The following is a 21,892-nucleotide window of genomic DNA, read 5'->3' on the forward strand; positions in this document are numbered from 1 at the left end:
AAGGAATGACCATGCCATTATCTCCAAGCAATCCCAGAGGCCCTAGCATGGTATCTTCTCTGACAGTCTCGCTGACCATTCTGCATCAACAGCAAAAGTGAAAAGCTACTTGCCATGAGAACCAGCCATAACTATTAGCCTTGGTCTTTAACCAACAATTTGGTTTCATTCATCCACTGATCAAAAAGCAGAGCAACTTGGTACTTCCAGTAAGGTCTGAGCGTTTGGGTGGGTCCAAAAATAAACTGATATTGCTACTGTAATCCTAGTCAGAAAGTTCATCCATATGTACTGAGAGGAAGCATGTGTCACAGGAAAAGCAAAGGGCCTATGTGAAAATCCCAATTCCAGACTCTTGTTTTCCAGCCATGATGGGATAACAATCATTGGACTTAACTTCCTGCCATAGGAAACTAGATAACTGGGCAAAATACATGAAACAATTGCTTTCACGCATTGGGAAACAGGTAATGCGGGGCTGTGGCCCCTGAGAGAAGGGAAACAAATGAGATGAGCCCATAACTGCCCTAACTTTCTGCCTGGAGGCAATTTCTAGACTGTGGGTGAGAGGAAGAAGAAATCACAGAGGAGCTTGTTAGGCTTGCTGAACTGAGGAGACAGAGATGAGAGGAGAGCTTAAGCAGGCTAATGCAGCTGAAGTTTCAGGGAAGATTTGTGAAAAACAGGATCTATGCTGAAAAGGAGTTCCAGAAACCTGCCTAATGGTGCCCTGGAATCTTTGCTGAGTGCTAAGCTGTACACAGAGCAAAATTTCACGAGTTTGGGCAAGAAATGACCAGGGACTATAAGCTAAATAATTCCCAGAGTGTATACAAGGTCGGGAAATGTTTGAGCTCCAACCGGCTTGACTGAAATGTCCTCCCTGGGGCACTTAGCAGGGCATGCAGCAGAGATACCTTTAAAGGGGGTCTCCCTGCCACGAATGCTACCCTACATCTTTCCTAAAAAAATTTAAGAAAGGCCTTGAAGGTTATCCAAAAGTAACTTAGCTGCCTACCAAACCAAAGCCCAACTTTCTTTAACTGAAGACAACAAAAACAAATTCCAGACACTCAGTAATGCAACATTCACAAAGTTATATCCAATGAAAAATTACTATACTACTTACACCCGGAAGCAGCAAAATGCAACTCTTAAATAGAAGAAAAATTCATCAATAAAACCAGACCCAGAAGGACAAAAATAAATGAAACTATTAACAGCTACTATAACTATATACAAGTATTTAAAAGAAAACATAAATATAACATGGAGAAACATGGACAGTACAAAAAAGAACAAAATAAAACTTCTAGAGGTAAAAGGAAAATAAACTTTTATTGGGGGGGATTAGCTGCATATTAGATATGCATTTTAAAAGATCAGGGAGTACTTGAAAAAAAGAGGTATATCTAATAAGGCACTGTAAAATAAAAATAAAGTAAAATGGGAAAAAAATTAAACAAGGTAAGACAAGAAGAAGTGAGAGAGAACACCTAAGACAAATATATATATATAGAGAGAGAGAGCAAGATGATGGATGATGGATTTGAACTCAATTGTGATGGGCAGCCTTTAGGGTAGTCCCAGGGATCCCTGCCTCCTAGTTTTTATGCCCTTGTATAATCCTCTCCCTTTGAGTAATTTGCTTCTAATCAATCGAACATGGTTAAGTTTAAGGAATGTTACAAAAGATTACCACTCTGTCTTGCCAGAAGACTTCTCTCTTACTGGCTTTCATAAAGAAAGCTGTCATGTCGGAGAGACCCAGGTGGCAAGGAACTGAGGATGGCCTCCAGCCAATGGTCAGCAAGGAACTCAGGCTCTGAGTCCAACAGTCCTAAAGGAACGGAATCTTGCTAAGAGCAATGTTAAGTAAGCTTGGACATGAACCCTTCTCTAATTGAACCTTCAAATGAAACTCTGGCCTCGGCCGACACTCTGATTACAGACTCCTGAGAGACTCTGAGGCAGAGGTACTCAGCTAAGACATGCCTGAATTCCTGACCCACAGAAGCTGTGAGAGAATAAATGCATGCTGTGTTTGGCTGTTATGGTTTAAAGTAATTTATTACAAAGCAGTAGATAACTATTACACCACATATACCAATAATTACCTTAAATGTAAATGATCTAAATATTGCAATTAAAATTGTAAAAGATTGTCAGACTAGATTTTAAAAAGATTCGGCTCTATGCTATCTATAAGAAACCCACTAAGTTTTAAAATTTCTTTTTTCATTTCTACTTTAACAGCAAGCTTATCCTTAACATTTAAAAAATCTTTCACAAGTGGAGATGAGGTCTCACTCTGTCACCAGGCTAGAGTGCAGTAGTGTGATCCTAGTTCACTGCAGCCTCAAATTCCTGGGCTCAAGCGATCCTCCCACCTCAGCCCCTCCAAGTAGCAGGAACTACAGGCATGTGTCATCATGCTTGGCTAATTTTAAAAATTTTTTGTAGAGACAGGGCCTAGCTTTATGGCCCAGGCTGATCTTGAACTCCTGGGTTCAAATGATCTTCTCACCTTGGCCTCCCAAAGTGTTGAAATTACAGGCATGAGCCACAATGTCCGACCAGAAACTCACTTTAAATATAAAGATACAGATGGGTTAAAGGTAAAAGTGTGAGAAAAATATATTTCATGTAGTTGTAAGCACATGATACTTAGAGGGACTATTAATATAAAACAGAGTAGACTTTAGGAGAAATAATACATGTTGGTGGTTGGAGTTTTCAACATTCCTCTCTAATTGGTAGAACAAGTAAAAAGAAAATCAATAAAGGTAGAGAAGATTTGAACAACTTTATTAATCAACTGAACCTAATTGACATTTATAGAACCCTCAAAGGTACATGAAACATTTGGGGTCATTTAAGAAATACATATTTTTTCATGAGAGAATTCATTTTAAATAGTTTCATTGTAATAGTTAAAAACAAGAACCAAAGTATTTTCAAACACCACTGGACTCTGACAGTTATAATTTAAGACTAAGTTCTTGAATTTCTTCAAATGAAAATTTTTTAGTCCTAACTTGTTATGATTGAGTTTAAATTCCATTATCTAGAAAATCCTTCAAATTATAATATTTGGGTATTCAAATAAAATCTTCAACTTTCTGAAGTTACAAGCATTTTCCTTCTCTTGAGGGTTCAGAAAGCACTGAGCAATCGATCAAACAGCTACACGATTTCTATGCACAAACAAGTACAAAAGTATGCAACCAGAGGTTTCATTGGTTCATCCGCAAATTGCTATTTAACCAAATTCCATTTCTTTGAAAAAGATGAAGAGACTAACAAATATAGAGAAATAAAAAAGTTGTTAGAAAACATATTAGAAAAGTAATACTTTTTCATATTAAGATCATGTCTAGTTAAATATCACTGTTATTCTTGGCTTGAGAGAAACAGTAACACACACATTTATTTTTTTCAGCAGATTTTATTTATATTTTAAACATCAATAAAGAGCCACACAATTCTCTAGTACAGTCAATAACTCAATAACTAATTTTGACCAATTAAGCAATTTATTATTTCACTTTCATGTCTGTCCACTAAGGAGATCTAAAATATGCTAGGTTTATGACAGGTTATTAGAATATGATAACATGAATTTTATTTTTAGTACTAATTTTGTGAAGCTTGGTTGAGAGCATCATAAATCAATTTACTTGCCTGTGTCCCATTTTTAAACTCTTTCCCAAAATATATTACATTCCTACAACAGAATCAGATATCAAATCTTAAGAAATTTTTGATTGTATAGGACTTTTATTTAGCAGTTAAAACTCTGTTAATTCAATTAAAGAATTCATTTAAAAGATTAAAAAGAAACACACAAAGAAGGAAACAAACCATACAAAATTCCCCAACAAACCTGGTGCTCCCAATGTGGAATGCTGTTCACCCTGGAATTTCATACATGTCACTCACAGACTTCAGATGAGACCACCATGAGGCTGTTAGCAGTTAGGGCCAACTACAAGCCAAATAAATCCTAATTACCCATTTCCTTAAGTTCTCCAGGCTCCAAATCTCTTGGGTTCTGCCCTTCTCATTTATTTTTAGCATTATATTCTTCTTTTTTAAAAAAGAAATGCATAAAAATACACAGTAAAATATTTTAAGAGGATCCAGATTAATTGAAAAACAACTTATAGATCCACCCCCTCTAGTGACCTTAGAGCATCATCTAAACAGCTGCCATTACACCAAGATTTCACAGAAGAACATTCTACAACACCGGAACTGTTTCTGTTTCACATATTCTAAAGGTCACAGCAAAACATATGACATATGTATATCATATGTATATATTTATATATATGCATAAACATATTTTAACATATTTGTTTATACAAAGATAATTTCTAAGTTTATTCAATTTCTTTGTTAAATGATTGGGTTTATAATGAAAAAAACTTAATTTAGAGATGTGATTATGACATAGATTTCCTGGAATCAAAAAGAAAAAGAATTTAGAAGACAACTCAGAACACAAAATCTCTTTAAACATTAAAAATAACTGTTTTATTACTTCAAAATACCAAAAGTCTTCTGTATAGTACTTATCATATATATCAAATGCCTTTTAAAAGAGTCTCAGCAACCATATCTACTATCTTAATCTCTTCGGAACAAGTACATAAGAAGGAGAAAATTCTATAAATCAGTCCTCGATGACAGAGGGTTTGTTTAGGAGTTTACCAAATGGAACAACCCTGCTGGAATTCCTTCAAGTAGCCTGTGAAAATGTCAGAATGGAGTCTGTTTTGGAGGTCATAGTCCCTAGAGAGCTCTGAGTTTTGGCCTGTTTGTCTTTTCACATGCTTTAATATTTGAAAATCCTTTTTTGCAGACACTGACTGATGCCTAGAGAATGCTAGGATTGTGGGAACTGGCAGTACCAACAAGAGACGAACTTCATGGGAAATCAGTGCCCACTGCCTTTGCCCTCTCAGCACTCATCAGATAAGCTGCTCTTCAAATGTTATGAAGGTATACGGTGAGACATTAAGAAACTGAATGTCATTTTGCCTTTTTTAAAAAAGAAATACTTGCAGAAAATGGGAGCAAAAGTCACTGGGACGACTGAAAGAAATGCTGTTATAAAACATCATGGTGAAAATTCTGAAAAACTGCACTGACTTAGTACGAATTAAAACACAGTTGACCCTTGAACAACATGACTTTGAACTTCATAGGTCCATATATATTTGGATTTTTTTCAATTAATGTGTTGCAAAAATTTTTGGAGATGTGTGAAAATTTGAAAAAGTTCAGATGAACCACACAGCCTAGAAATATCGAAGGAATTAAGAAAAAGTTTGGTATGTTGTGAATGTATAAACTATATGTGGAAACTAGTCTATTTTGTCATTTACTACCATAAAATATACACAAATCTATTATAAAAAGTTAAAATTTACCAAAACTTACATACATATACAGACCATACGAGGAACCATTTACAGTTGAGCAATATAAATGAACATAAATCAACTGTAGTGGATATTGTACTACTGTGACAATTTTGCAGTCACCTCCTGTTGCTATCATGGTGAAGCTCAAGAGCTGCGAGTACCGCTGAGAACACCAAGTAAGGCTCACGATCTCCGCGTGAGCAGTTGTCTCTCCAGGAAACGGCGCATTGAAGTAAAAAGTAATCTCTTAAAGTCCTCACATATTTTTCATCATGTTTAGTGCAGTACCTTAAACTTTGCATAATGAGACTCCTACGAAGTGCCACTAGTGATTCTGGAGGTGAAGCAGAAAAACGTCATGACATTAGAAGAAAAAGTTGAATTGCTTGATATGTACCATAGATTGAGGTCTGCAGCTGCGGTTGCCCACCATTTCAGACAGATGATTCATTTTACAAACAGACTGTGTAAACTTCCAGTATTGACAAATACAGTAAAATACTGTAGATATATCTTCCTCATAATTTCCTTTATTTCTTATGATGACGTCTTGCTATATATTGTCCAGGCTGGTCTTGAACTCCAGGCTCAAGGGATCTTCCTGAGTAGCTGGCACTATAGCAGGGAGCCACTGACCCAGCTCCTTATGACTTTTCTTAATAACATTTTCTTGTCTCCAGCTTACTTTATTGTAAGAATACAGTACATAATGCATATAACATACATGATATGTGTTAATCAACTGTTTATGTTATAAGGAAGACTGCCAGTCAACAGCAGGCTATCATTAGATAGGTTTTGAGGGAGCCAAAAGTTATACATGGATTTTCTACTGCACGGGGGCTTGGTGCCCCAACCCCTACATTGTCCAAGGGTTAACGATACTGCATTTTCAAAATATACATACTAATAAATAAAGTGCTAATTATGTGCCTGTACTATTCTCAATACTTGGTTTAGATTACTTGATCTAATCCCTCATAGCAATCTTATGAAACAAATACTAGTGTGATCCCCACTTTGCAGATAAGGACACTGAGGCAAAGGGAAGGTAACTAATTGGTCCAAATTCACATAGCTAGTAATGGTATAGCTAAGATCTAGGCTTAGGTTGGCTCCAAAGTTGGTGCCTCCATCATGGTATTCTCACATCAGGCATGCAAGGCTGGGTTAATTATAACATGTACTGAGAGCCTAAGATGTGCCATGTATGTGCTAGACACTTTAGATGCTTTATTTTATTCAATCTTCCCAACAATCTAGGAGGCATATGTAAGATTATTCCGACTATGGCTTTGAGGGGCCTGCCACCACACATTTAGTGCAACAGAGCAGGCTCTTGCTAGGCTTAACTCTATAGCCCTCCTTCTTTAAAACTAGGTTCTTCTTTTCAGTTATCCACAAGAATCATCTCCAATTATTTTTCTGTATACAGTCAGGGAAAAGTCTTTTAAAGATCTTTGTGTAACAAGTTTATGAGAATATACTATATCATAAACTTTCAACATTGTACTAGAGGCTTAAAAATCTAAGAATTATTTTAGAGTAAGAGGCACAATGATCATTCAATAAATGTTTGTGAACAATAATTTTAAAAAGTATCATTTCCATTCTTGAAATATCAATTTTTTAATACGTTGGGAGAGCAGAGTATTCTGATACAGCAAACTTTTCCTTCCTATAATATGTGACAGTGGTTTGATCAAGCAGTCCAAGTAACATTCTTCTTAACTGCTATGTCAGGATCAAGGCTTCTGTCAAAGAGGGTCTTCTATTTTGTAGCTATGAATCGCAAATCGGCAGAGAGTGCTGACCAACTGTAACACTTGTCAGTTTTTAAACTTAGACTATGAGAACCAAAGGCAAGCTGTGAATCAGACTTTTTGCTTTTCTTGTTATGTCTTCATTAAACGCAGAGGCCATATATCAAAAATTTAACTGGTGAAATAGACACCCAATGATTAGCATTATCTTAATGGAAACAACAACACAAATACCATAAAAATATGAATTTGGGCTTTAAAAAGAGCTGAAAATTGTCTTTTAACTGACAGTTTGATGCTATTATAAAAATGTTAACACATACCTGCCAACCCTTAAAAACCATCAATAGAAACTACATATTCTAAATTAGACACATTATTTTTGAGAATAACAAATAAGTCAATTACTCTCTTTAAATACAGCAGGAAAGTCTGACTAATTGACAGAGCTGGCAAGTATGTTTACTAATACAGCTGTGAGGTCTGTATTAAACAGCAACACGACTAATTTGTATCTAAGGAAAATTCCACTGGTTAGCTGAGATGGAAGTTATCTTCCATGCTTTCTGTTTCTGCTGCCCAATGAATAGCACATGGCAAACATGACAATGAGATATAAGAACACACGATGTAATGAAGAAGGGCCGCAGGGAGACACATGGGCTGGAGGCTGCTGTACGGATGTCATAATGGGCAAGCTGTGACACAGAGCGCGCCTTAGACTTACCCATGCTCACAGACTGAGTCAGCAGAGGAGACTGAAGTCCTGACTCCCAAAAGACTACACTTCCTGTCAATAATAGTGAGGGCAGTCGGTGAGGGCAGGAGAGCCAACGTACGGATTAATGAAAGGAGTCAGAAAAACATGATATTTGCTAATTAGTCTAGGTAATTATTAATTACAAGCCAAAGAGAAAATTCCAACACATTTGCCACTTTAACATATCAGTCTTACTGTTTTCTGTCACAAGAGTACTTTATTATTGATGTCTTAAAATATAAGCAAAGTAACAAAAATTGTCATGGATCACTTTTTTAAAGTACATTCCCTGTATTTACTGGCTCTTCTATAGGTATGGTAGAGAACAGGTGTCCAAAACTATCTTTTCTCTTTTTTAGCTACAAGAGGTCCTTGTGATTGAATTACGTGGCAGACATAAGTAAATGGAGCCCCACTTTAATTTTCCTAGGTCTCTCAGTCCAATAGAGGAACTAATTATAAGCTAATTACTTAATTCCACAAAGTCTTGTGAGGTCTAAGTAGCTACGAGGTTAAAGGTGAGTCATACTTATTAAACTAATCATTTATATTATGTATATTATCTTTTATAATTGCTTTCTGAGGAACAGTAAAGACTATTTCTTAATAAATTTGTTTTAGTTTATTCACTGGTCCAATGTGTAATATAAATGATATGGTTGGCTCTATTTTTATGAAAATTATCTCAATCTATATAGAAAATAATGCACTTCTGTGACTTCAGTAACTAGAAAAGTCATCTAAAATGTTAAGTAAACATAAAACAAGTAAACAAGTTTAAGATGATGTGGTCTCCTCATCGGTTTAAACTGCTAATTACTATTATGTTTTAAATCTTACTGTTAATAAATGTGTTCATTGTGATGCCCCAAGGGTATTTCAACAAAAGGATACAATTTAAAGACTAAATAAATTACTCAAAATGAGCTTCAGGGATGCTGTAATAGGGTCCATGGTCTTGCTGATGCACAAAGCTTCATCCACCCCTCGTCCATAACTAAAGCAAGCCCATGTTAGCATTCTGATGCTGCTACTCCAGCAGGAGAGCAAACTCACTGCCAGCTACAAATGGGAGAAAGTAAAGTTACACACAGCCCCCTCCCTCGCTCCAAACACACTGCATGGGTGTGTTCTGCAATGCACTGAAGCAAACAAAATCCTCAGTAACAAAAACTGTCTAAATAAGACACTCAGACTAGAAAAATAGAAGGCAGACAGGGTTACAGGTGCTTATTTACACTGTGAATCAAAACATACTAATAGGAGACATTATAAAGGTAATTATGAAAGAGAATACCTCACCCTTAAGGTACTTACAAGGCTTCTTTTTCATTTTGAAGAGATTTTCACAAACAAAAAGAGTATGAGAGCTGCCACAATTAAGAATTTCATTTGCAGTTGTCAGGAGGCTTATAGCTTGCTTTTAAAGCTATAATTGTGTTTAGTATAAATCCTAAAGCCCAGTTTTAAAAAATATTATTTTAAAACAACTAAGGAAAATTATATTCAGAGTATATACTTCTCTTCTCAGTGTAAGTACTCTAACTCCTGAAAGCAGGAAAATAAGTTACTTATCAGAATGTTTACCGATGTCCTTGAGAATTACATGAAACACTCCACATCCTAAATATGTTAACAGCAAAGTCAACAACAAGATTTTAGAGAAATTTATTCATTTCTATTACTTCCAGTTACAGAAAGGGAAAGCAAGAATTCCACAGCTCTGTCTTGGCTACTGAGCATCTATTTGTTTCCTGCTCGTTTATGACACTATGACAACTTTGTCTGGCTATCTACTCCACAGTAAAGTAGAAATTTCCTCTCTCTTCCTCACCAATCTCCATTCATTCATTATACTAGCTCACCTATGGCCTCAAGAACCCAGTTTTGCCCAAGACAAATGCTCAATGCCACCGTGTATTTCCAGATACTTGGATCAACAGTAAGCCCAGCAGGTTAATGAGAAGCAGGGAAATGCTGTCAAAGTAAAACCCCCAAAAAAGGCCAGCTGTAAATATATGCCATTCATTTTCTATTGTGTAAGGCAAGCAGTTTTCTTTGGCTGGGTTCCATGGCTAGGCAAAGTTCACCTGACTGTCTGCAAACATGTTAATACATGTATTGAAACCAAAGCAAAGAGCTATCTTGGGTTCCCTTGTGTGCAGCAAACTTCTGAATAAATTATTTTCTCTCTAGTAAGTGATCATTTCAAGAACTGAAAAAGAGATTATCTAAAATTATTCAGTATAAATTTAATGGATGGAAAATCTTAGAAGAAAAGATTTCAAGATGGGACTATAAGCTCAAAACTCTAACAACTGCAGTAACTAGTAATACCAAAGTTTAAAATAAGAACAGCAAATGTCATTCCTCTTTATTGAGGCCTAAAACACACTGACTACTTCATAGTAAACAGAGTTTGAAAAGGCCTTTTAGTTCTGGAAGAGGGAGGTAGATGATACTGATTTTACAAGTCTAAATCGGCTGGCCTGTGCTGTTTCTGTGACCACGTAAACATGACATGACTGCTCCTCACCTTAAAAATACCTGGACTCAAGACGTACCATCAAGTATTAAAATATCAGTTTTTAAAAATGAAAATCTATGTTAACGTCTCTGCTTACTCTGTAATAATACTGGCAATGACTTAAAAGCTTAAATTCACCAGCCAGCATCCCTGAGGGTTTCTCTGCCTTCAGCTTACCGGTCTTGCACACAAGCTCAGGAAGGAACAGCTTCTCCCGCAGGGTCCCCTCAGAGTGTAGGCACCGGCAAAGGGCTGCAGCTCTTTCAGTGATGTTGTTTCTACCCACTTTGTCTTTCCTTGCTGAGCTTTTCCAGTTTAAACACTAAAGTCCTATTCCTTTGACTGGTTTCCTTTTTATTCCCAGTCTGCTCATGTGAAGGAATGTCAATAGTGAAAAAGATGGATCTAACATGTACTTAAAATGTCAAAATGAAGCTCAATCCCCTGTATACGCATTGTTTTAGTAAAGGTAGATTATGCATGTGTTTCTGTATATCCATTTTCCTTCATTAAGGCCTCACTTGTTAGGAAAAGTTAATTGCTTAAATATGGCTGCTTTACTTTTGAGGTACTATTTTGGTGACATTCAAGGGTAAAGGAAAATCCCAGCTTCTCTTTACTAAGTATCTCCCCTGTGTGCTCCAATAGTGGGAATATCCTGCAGCTCCACTATCGTCAGTAACATAAATACGAATGTAAAACAAGGGAAGATCCTGGAATCATTACTTAAACGTCAACTTCATTTTCCTTGTAAAGTGTATTGATAAACTATTATATATTACCCATTAGACACTAATCCCAAACTGAAATATCTCCATTTTTTCCTCAACAGAAAATAATTCTAATAAGTGAAATTCAAATGTTTAGGAATAACAATAAAACACAATCACCAAAAAAATCTGACTTCATTTATTTCATAATATCTAAACAATAGTTTGTATTGATTAATTTTGATGCCAACAACTGCATTTTGTATGAGTTAAACATTGCATTAAGAAGACCTAAAACATGAAGAACATGCCTGGAAAAAATCATTAAAGTAAGAATGTTACGGTCCTTTCATCTATACATTACTTGATGTGAATATACTCTGCTCACATAACTGTCAAAAACTTAGATTTAAACATTTTTTAATATATTTGCTTTTATTTTGAAACTGACAAAAATTATATGTATTTACCATGTCCTTTTTATGAAATATGTATATACTGTGGAATTGCTCAATTGAATTAACATATCATTACTTCAAATGTTTACTATTTTTTTTCATGGTGACAACACTTAAAATCTACTATCTTAGCAATTTTCAATACAATACATTGTTATTAACCTAGGTTACCATGTTGTGCAATAAATCTCTTGAACTTATTCCTTCTGTCTAACTGAAATTTTGTATCCTTTGACCAGCATTTCCCCAAAAGCCTAGATTTCTGACAGCCAAATAAAGATATCTTTTATGCCTCGGAATGTATATGCAAATTAGGTTAATATATCATAAGCCTGAAATTGTATGTCTGAATATAAAATAAGGCTTCTATAATAACTTCCTGAAGTCATTTATTAGAAAAGAGGGAACAATCTCATAGTGGAGTCTTTGCACGGTGTCTCAGAATGAGATATTCTTTCATTTACTTCATATTGAACGAAAAAGGACTCTTGAAGAAAACACACTGGCTTAAAAACCAACTTCATTTGAAGCTATTTTCAGGTTTACAGAAATATTTTAATCAGAATCAGAAAAAAAAGGAAGAGAGAAAAAAATCAATACATTAATCCCAGTTAAAACCTTAAAATTCAAAGTGTTGGGTATTGTTACAAAGCAGCCATTTAAAAACTGCTTTTTAAAAAGTAGTCAAATATTATTCTCTCAGAAAAAACCCTAGTAACAGTTAATTCTGGGAAAGTAACTGTGCAGGTAAGGGACAAGATTGGGAAGGTAACTACTTTTCACTAAGTAATCATAACATTTTAAACCACATGAATACATTATCTGCTTAAAAAAGGGCAAAATTCTAAAACAGAAACTAGACCCCATAAAATGTAACAACCAATGACAAATCAAACAAGTATTATGTTATAGAGATTATGAGTACATAACTAAGACAATTTAAAAAAAACCATTTTGTGAATGGTACTTGTGATTTAGACATTAAATTTTCAGTGCCAAATCATGCACATGTTACAGAGCTGCTGTAACTCAAACCAAAGAGACAGAAATGAAGATGCACCCTGGAAATTAGTGCCAGATGGATGATGCACAGGGATTCTACTGCTGATAAAAACACTGACCACAAAGATTCACATATACACTTTGAGTAGGATGGTTTTACGAACAATGAGAGTGGTTAAAGCAATCCTACATTACTGCAATGCTTCATAAAATTTAACTACATTAATAAATTAAAATTTTTACCATTTAATCTACTTCCTTAAAAGTTTATAAGGGGAGAATGCTCTATAGTTGGGCTTACCACCTTATATTCTGGCATACATATTAACATTTTGCTGCAAATGACCATAAGGGATAAAGTCTCCTCACACTTCCCTCGCCATTACAGAAGACCAGTATTGTGCACAACTGTGTATTCTGATTTTATAACAGTTCAACTCTTATTTTCTTTCAGGGTAATAATTTGGACATTATACTGGTCCAAGTGTACTGTGTAAATCTGATCACACTTAGTCATGTTTCAGTAAATGTGGCTATATTCTCTCAGCCACTGTCTAAGGTAAATCTGGGTTCTTAAAAGATAGAATGTTTAACCCGGGCGCTGTGGCTCATAACTGCAATCCTAGCACTTTGGGAGGCTGAGGCGGGTGGATCACGAGGTCAGGAGATGGAAACCATTCTGGCTAACACAGTGAGACCCCGTCTCTCTACTAAAAATAGAAAAAATTAGCTGGGTGTGGTGGCAGGCGCCTGTAGTCTCAGCTACTCAGGAGGCTGAGGCAGGAGAATGGCACGAGCCTGGGAGGCGGAGCTTGCAGTGAGCCAAGATCATGACACTGCACTCCAGGCTGGATGACAGAGCGAGACACCGTCTCAAAAAAAAAATAAATAAATAAATAAAATAAAAGATGGAAGGTTTAAAAGCCATCACCAGTGAGTTAACCACAGCATCCTGAAGGTTTGATGGCACCTAAGCTAAGATGTTGCTTTAAACCTATCAAAATGGTCAAGGGCTGTGCGTAGCAACAAGATTCAGATACAAAGCAAAACATATTTTATTTGAAGGAGAACAAGTACACACCAAAGACATGTACTAAAGGCCTAAGAAGAGTGGTATATGTATGGTTTTTTTAATCCATTTTCCTAAATAAGGTAAGTCCAATAAGTAGGAGGATTGGAAAACACTTAGCACCCAGGAAAATAAGTGACAAGGTACATAATGAGGTACTCTGCAGGGAAAGCAGTTTTATTTCTTCTGGCTTTTAAAAAATTGAAATTTACAAATATACTTGTGAGTGTAGGACTCATCAGAACTGTGGAAGGTATAGTGATTCCAGAAAAAATCCTTAATTCTGTTTTTTAACATGTATGCTTAGAGTGTTTGTAAATTTTAACATTACTTTGTATTTGTTAGATTTTATATCTCAAGCATTAAAAGTATATGTCATCTATCTCTATTTGTTTATGTTTAAAATTGACAGTATTGTGTCTTCTGGAGACTCTGGAATATCTCTGTGAGTGATGAAAATTTCCTGAACAGATAATGAATAGAAAATATTCATTTTGTAGACAAAAATGAGGCAGCCAAAGACTGAGCCATATTGGCTATATCCATACCCATTAATATAACAAATACGCAAATAAGAAGTTCCTGACTTCTTAGTCATCACTGAGATAGCTTTGCCACTTCTGAAATTAAGGTGCAACACACCGGAGATGGAGAAAGTAGGAGGAGAATGTAGTCATATCCACAATCTATTTCCCTGGCATCAGCACAGGAACTTACTTTCCAATGCCATTCCAGCACGAAATCATCTGCTTGTGCTAAAATGGCTGAATCTAAAGTTTATTTCCAAAGGTAACGTCACTACCAAAGATACTTGCTGGGAAAATAATGAAAGAAATGGATGGAAAGTGAAATTCCGCCTGTTATTAAAAACCATCCAGTACTTCTATAGGGTTCTTCTCCATGACAGACTGCTGAACTGACCAAAATACTACTACCAAACAGGAACAAACTGGGCTCCCAAAGAGGGGAAATCTTTAAATCAAAGATCCCATTGCACAAGCTGAACTCACCATTTTTCCTTTCGTTCAGAGGGGGTAAGTTCTGACTGGACTGCAAGGAGAGTTCCTGGAATTCATGAGCCACAGCTTCACTCTGAGGACTCGGAGCAAGATGGGCTAAAGGTCCCACTTCATCCTCGGTGTCTATCGCCCCTGTGTGATCCATTGTGTTCCAGCCACTGGCAACAGGGAGTGCAAGACGCCTCTCAAATGTGGCCAAAATACTGAAGACACTGCCAAAATAAAGAATGTGTAAAGAGATGGTGTAGTTACCTTTCTCCAATTTGCACAAAAGTATTAAAATGAGAATCCTGGGTTCTAGTCCAGTTTTACTGCTGTATGGTCACACTAATCCATTTACCCTCTCTGGACCTCAGGTTCTTTATCTAACAGGAATAATATACTTCCCACTTAAAAACAAGCAGTTACGAGGTAAATAAAAGTTGAAATATACTTTGTATATTTTTTAATACCACAAATTAAAGAAAGTCATAGCCACTGGTGGCACTAAAGATTTAATGCATGCTAAAATGAAAAACACAGTCAACAAATACTGATGAAAACAAGCAGTCTGGCTTGAAAATTCATCTTAATTCCTATATATCAAGCAAGTTTAAATTAGTCAACATTCACAGCAACCAGTAAGGTTTCAGATAATGACTTCTATCAGCCTGAGTCTCAGGGTGAGAACAACAGAAAACAGAGCTTTCAGCTAACCCACAGTGGACATACGGTTCATGACAAAGAAACAAACTTTTAAGTCACTGAAATTTGGGGTTGTTATCACAGTAAAACCTGGCTCATTCTGACTGATATGAAAATCAGCAACAGAAGTACCAAAGATACATAAAAAATTCTAAACATGTGACACTGGCTTAAGGACTACAAAGTGGGCAGCAGAAAACTGTTACTGGAGGCTAGAAGGATGGTCAGTCCCTGTTATGGCAGTGGCAAAACATTCGATCAAATTCTTTGCTGTCTGCTTATTTAGTAGCATTTCATAGCACAGTGTGTTCATCCTTTCACCTACTGATGGACATCTGGGGTTTTTCCAGTTTTTGACTATTACAAATAAGGATGCTACAAATGCTCCTGAACAGGTATCTATATGGACACATGCATTCACTTCTCTTGGGTAAATACCAAATATCCAAATGGTAAATACCAAGATGGTATTTACCCAAGAGAAGTGAAAGCACGTATCCATATAGATACTTGTACAGGAGTGAAATGGCTGGATCACATGGCAGTTCTATGTGTAAATTTTTAAGAAATTGACAAACTGTCTTCTAAAGTGGTTGTACCACTTTACATTCTTACCAGCAGGGTATGAGAACTCCAGTTGTTCCACATCCTTGGTACTTCATATGGTCAGTCTTTTCCATTTCAGTCACTTTAATGGGCAAGTAGTATCTCATTGTGGTTTTAATTTGCATTTCCTGAGTGACTAATGATGTTGAGCATCTTTTAATTTGCCATCCCTATATCTTCTTTGTCTAAGTATCTGAGCAAATATTTCTTTTATTAAATTAGGTGGTTTATTTTCTTATTATTGAGTTTTCAGAGTTTTAAAAATACATTTTGGACACAAGTGCTTTATCAGATACATGATTTACAAGTATTTTATCCCAGGCTATTTTGCATGTTCTTGATAGTGTTTTATGAAGAATATTTTTAATTTGATGAAATCCACTATTGATCAATTTTTTTTCTTTTATGGATAATGTTTTTGTTGCTGTAGCTAATAAATCTTTGATTAGCTCAAGGTAATAAAGATTACTTCCTGTTTTCTTCTAGATCTAGTTTTATGTTTTACATTTAAGTCTACGATCCATTTTGAGTCAATTTTTATTTCTGCAGTGAAATATGAGTCAACTTTTTTTCAGGATTTTTTGGCATATGTATACCTGATTGTTCTATCATCATTTGTTGACAAGACTGTCTTTATTAAGTTGCCTTTGCACCTTTGCTGAAATTCAACTGAGTATGCATAAATAGATCTATTACTTGACTTTCTATTTAGTTCCCAAAAACGAGTGAGCCACAAAGCGGGTTGGGGGGCAGGTGTATGCACTGTGCTCCAAGTCTCTGGCTGATCCCTAAACTATATACATGGAGGGCAGACTTCATGCAGCCCAGCTAAGGCAAAAAGAACTGAACTGAGATCTCTGGTGCTGCCCACCAAAGAAAAGCCAGCTTGCAAGAGTTCAGCAAAGTTAACTGCCTGCTCTTAACAAAACACCACTCTCAAGAAGGAACCTAACAGAATCTAGAGTCTCTACAACTGTCAATCTGAATTACATATTCAATGGAAATATCCTTTAATAATGAAGGCAAAATTGTCACCAGGAGATCCACACTACAAGAAATTCTTTAAAAACTGACTGAAGAGAAGTGATACCAGATAAAAACTGAGATTTCAGAAATGGAAAGCATCAGAAATAGTAAATGTGTAGATAAAAAAACTAAAGACTAGCTTTTCTTCTGAATTTCTATATTATTAGCATTCAAAGCAAAAATTGTAACACCCTGTTGTGAGGTTTACACTACATGCAGATGTAATATATATGACAACTATGGCATAAAAGATGAAAGAGGGGTATGTTCAGTGTCTTTACTTTCCCATATATCATAAGAGAACAGTGTAATTTTAGCTTTAAGTAGACTGAGAAGATCATATACAATTACTCAAAACAACTGTTTAAAAAATACAAATAGTTTTAGCTAAAACATCGCAGGGATATTAAAATAGCATTCTTAAAAATACCCAATTAACCCAAAAGAAGGAAAACATGAATAACTAAAAAGAGATGGGACAAGCAGAAAACAAACAGCAAAACAGACCTAAATCCAACCTTATCAATAATTACATTAAATGTAAATGATCTCAACACTCCAATTACAAGAGACAGAATAAATTTTTAAAAGTCTATAAATGTATGCATATAAGTGACATACTTTAAATATGAAGACACAATTAGGGTGGAAAATGGATAGAAAAAAGACAGGTCATGCAAACAGGAATTCCAAGAAGCCTGTGATGACTATTATTATCATCAAATAAAGTAGACTTCAGAAAACATGTTAGGTGAATCTGCATGACAAATTACTTATTTCACTAAGGAATATTAAAATACAACTCCTATACTTTTTCAAAACTATGAATTTTCATTTCAAATTATTTATTCATACAAAATAAAATCTGTTCACATCAAATTAATTCTAAGATACAAGTACCATAATGTCCTTATAATGGAAAGATGTACAAGCTCCGAACATCGGTGCTAATGATTTGGAAGATCCTTTAGGCACAGATTTAAAAAAAATATTTTCATGCAGTATTATCTGTTCTACATACTGAAGAATTTTTTCAACCTATTATGGCTTGACTTTATGCTCACCTTAAACTCCCACACATCCCTCCCAATTATGAAAATTATAAGCTAAGGAAATCTTTATAAAATGTAGCAAAGGCAAATAGTAAGTTTTCAAAAAATTTTAACTTAATATTCATGAACATTTTTGAGAGAGTATAGACTAAATCTACTCTGAGATTTTGCAAGCTGTCACCTTAAAGTCTACTTAACTACTTGATGGTTTTCTTTTGAAAATAAGATCCAATATCAAATATAAAATTGACTACTCTCTGTATAGTAGTCAATAATTGATATTAAAGAAATGGCATTAGAACAGATTATTTCATTGGGCCATAATTTAGTTACAAAAGTAAAACAATCATTTAGCTTTCACTGGACAAACTGTGATAAAATATTAATTCATCTAGAACTGACAGCATGAATGAAGAAAGTTACTATCTTACAAATTCCAATAACATAACTGCAGCTCAAAATGAAACAAAGCCAACATTTATCCAACACTAAGTAAAAGTACAGCATAATACTGGAAGATCAACCTGGGATACAACTTCTCTCAAAAAACAAACCAGTTCATTGTGAGATACTATGCCAGAGGTAGGGGAAAAAAATACAGGGAAAAAAAAAAACCCAAGAGGCATTCATTACACTTTCATTTTTCATCTATTCATTCACTAATTTTTTTGAATGGAGTCAAGATAGAACCAGTAATAATTATCTTATAGTTTAAAATATACTGGGCTATTGGGCTAAGGAAGTCCCCAAATCAGTGCTAACATGTGTTCACAAGTGCTTCTCAACTCTCCTCACAATATAATAATTTGGGGAGGTTTAAAAAAAAAAATCCCTGATGGGTAGGGGTTGTTGGCGGGGAATCTCCAGAGATTCTGCTACAATTGGTTTGGGACAGAGTGATACTACTGTGTACCAAGCATTGAGAATCACTGGTCTAGCAGAACCTCTCATCTTATACAGAGAATAAATCATTTGCCCAATGAGTGGGAAGAGAGGTCAAAGGCAACTATTAATACACATGTAAAAAACAGTAGAATACAAATAGGGTAAGTAGGTACAAGGTGCTATTTAGGAACTTTTTTTTTCTTTTTTTTTTTTTGAGATGGAGTCTCGCTGTGTCACCCGGGCTGGAGTGTAGTGGTACAATCTTGGTTCACTGCAGCCTCCACCTCCCAGGTTTAAGTGATTCTCGTGCCTCAGCCTCCCAAGTAGTTGGGATTACAGGTACCACCACCACGCCTGGCTAACTTTTGTATTTTTAGTAGAGACAGGGATCTCATCTTGTTGGCCAGGCTTGTCTCGAACTCCTGACCTCAAGTGATCTACCCGCCTTGGCCTCCCAAAGTGCTAGAATTACAGGCATGAGCTACCGCACCCGGCCTCTATTTAGGAACCTAAAGAATTAAACGTCTAATTGTATTTGGGTAAGTTAGGCAAGTCTTCAAGGATGAGTAGGAGTTCACCAGGCACAGAGTTCTTCTCATCAGTAAAAGGAAAGCAGCACAAACAGAGATCACCTAACAGCAAAAAGTTGGATCGGGCCAGTGTAGAGGGCATGACACAGAGTGGCAGAAGATAAGGCTGCTGCAGTAAAGCACAATTGTAAAGGAATGTGGACTCTAAAAACCAGTGATATGATTGATTTTGTATGTAAAAAGATAATTCTGACAGAGATCAGTTACTGATAAAGTCTCATGCTGAAATGCTGAGGAACGAAGACAGTGGAAATGCAGAAACAGGAATAAATTCAAATATAGTCATGCTTAACGACAGGGATACACTGTGAGAAATGCTTTGTTAGATTATTTTGTTTTGTGCACACCACAGTGTGCACTTACACAACCCTAGATGGTACAGCCTACTACACTCCTAGGCTGCAGGTCATAGCCTATAGCTCCTAGGCCACAAAAACCTGTATAGCACGTTACTGTGCTGAATGCTGCAGGTGACTGTAACACAGTGGTAAGTATGTGTGACTCTAGACATAGAAAAGGTACAGGAAAAATAAAGCATTATAACTGTATGGGACCAATGTTACATGGTGCATGATTGTATTATTGAAGAGACAAAATGTCAAGGCTTAAGGATGGCCCATGTGCAAGGTAGAGATTAAAGAGTTGAGGATGGCTGAGGTTTCCAGATTTGGGCAGCTGGAAAGGCTGGCGGTATCATTAACACCAAGGCAGGAATGAGTACTGAGGGGCTACTCACAAAGAGTGTTCACTTGGAGAAACTACAGGTCCCCAAGGCCAGAATGCTGAAAAAAGGGTGTGGCTGGAGAGAGAGCCATTTGACTTCAGGCAAGTCATTTCTCTCTTAGAGACCTAGTTTCCTAATTTAAAAAAATGGGAATGACAACTGAAAAGAAGAGATGGGAAGAATATTTACTCAGCTTGACACTAAATCTAATCTAGACTTTCCTTAATTTTGCCCTAATGACCCCTCTCTGGGTATCAACATTTCCATTTTATAGATGTGAAAGCCAAGGCTTGGAAAGATTAAACAAAATTAAGAGACTAACATCAAAGCCACGTTTCCAACTTCAGAGCTCATATTCCTGCCCTGATAACACGGTATGTATGTGCCAAAACGCAAATAAATTGGAGCAAAGAATTGGGAGAGAGAGATGTTGGGGAGTGAGGTGGAAGGAGATGGGAAAGAGGGACACAAGGTTGTGAAAAAAATTCATTTGTACAAATCCTTAACACGCGTACTGAAGGCCTACATTATTAGGCACTGTGCTGGGCACTGGGCTTCCAATGATGAATCATTCATGATACCTGCTCTCAAAGGGGGCGAGACCTAGTCAAACAGGCAGTTACCACACTTTAGTGCTTAACAGGCGCTTTATGGCCGATGAAGGAAACCCTCTCCTCTCATTCCATTTTGCAAAATGCTGAAAGCGTGACTGGAATTAAACTTCAGAGAGGTAGCAGATGCACTACATACAAACAGGACATCTTTTTGATGTTAGGTTACAATTCTTTCAAATAAACAACTTCTAAGTAGAGTTTTTATTTGTAGCTGTTGGATTTTTATGTGTAGCCATTAAGTATACAGAAAAAATGTACTATAAAAATAGCAAATACTGACAATACGCTGTATAGAAAAAGTTATATAACATTCCTGTGCTGGAAGTGGCTATTACAGTTCTAAGAATGCCAACGTGAGGATTTAACTTGTCCACTAGAGGAATAACTTTCAAATGAACAAAACATACAGCAAACTGCACACTAACCCTCCAACATGATACATTCTTAGTAAGTACTGTAACACTTGAGTAAACACCATTTTTTGAAATATTCATTATAATCCATCTATAAAAATTTGAACTAGCAAAAGTTTCAAACACATGTAGCTTTTAAATTACTACATAAAAAGACAAGGAATTAGAAAATGTTATTTGTTCTCCAAGTAAAATGGCCCAAACCCAAGTCTTTTCAGTTTGAACAACTGTGTTTTTATGTGTATTCATAATGAATGAATTTCAGAGAATAAGAATTGATTAGAGGATTAATTTTAAGCAAGGGTGATTTCCATATTTAGCAAATATTGAGTTAAAAGCAAACTGTAATTTTGTTGAATTATAATTAGCATGATTTAAATAAGTAAATGTTTACAAACAGAGTAAACAAATATTTTATTTAACAGATAAAAAATATATTGTACTCCTATTTCCAAGTTCTCTAAGGCAAGGAGAAAAAGCAGAAGGGAAGACGACAAAGGGAAGAGATGAAAGAAAGAAAGGGAAAGAGAAAGGGAAACTAAAAAAAGGGAAGATTTT

At 35.9% G+C, this 21,892-nt stretch overlaps 1 protein-coding gene and 1 long non-coding RNA gene across 19 annotated transcripts in view; one reads left to right on the forward strand and one right to left on the reverse strand.

The window, feature by feature from the left end:
* Nucleotides 1–21,892, reverse strand: part of MRTFB (myocardin related transcription factor B) — a 203,500-nt gene that overhangs the window by 108,466 nt on the left and 73,142 nt on the right. For 10 of the 18 annotated variants that reach the window (XM_017953200.2, XM_017953202.3, XM_003916568.2 and 7 more), the window contains one exon: nucleotides 14,732–14,952. In XM_017953200.2, coding sequence (XP_017808689.1) covers nucleotides 14,732–14,885 — 154 coding nt within the window. In that variant the 5' untranslated portion in view covers nucleotides 14,886–14,952. Of the gene's footprint in view, nucleotides 1–4,520; nucleotides 7,371–7,922; nucleotides 7,986–14,731; nucleotides 14,953–16,039; nucleotides 19,227–21,892 lie in introns of those variants that run through there. The other 8 variants (XM_031658450.1, XM_031658448.1, XM_031658452.1 and 5 more) reach the window with 3 other exon arrangements.
* LOC103880336 lies at nucleotides 7,989–14,837 on the forward strand. The gene is made up of 3 exons (XR_004179835.1): nucleotides 7,989–8,083; nucleotides 8,315–8,473; nucleotides 14,751–14,837. It is a non-coding gene; the product is annotated as an uncharacterized LOC103880336 (long non-coding RNA).

Source organism: Papio anubis, chromosome 18, assembly GCF_008728515.1.
Source record: "Papio anubis isolate 15944 chromosome 18, Panubis1.0, whole genome shotgun sequence".
Taxonomy (NCBI): Eukaryota; Metazoa; Chordata; class Mammalia; order Primates; family Cercopithecidae; genus Papio; species Papio anubis.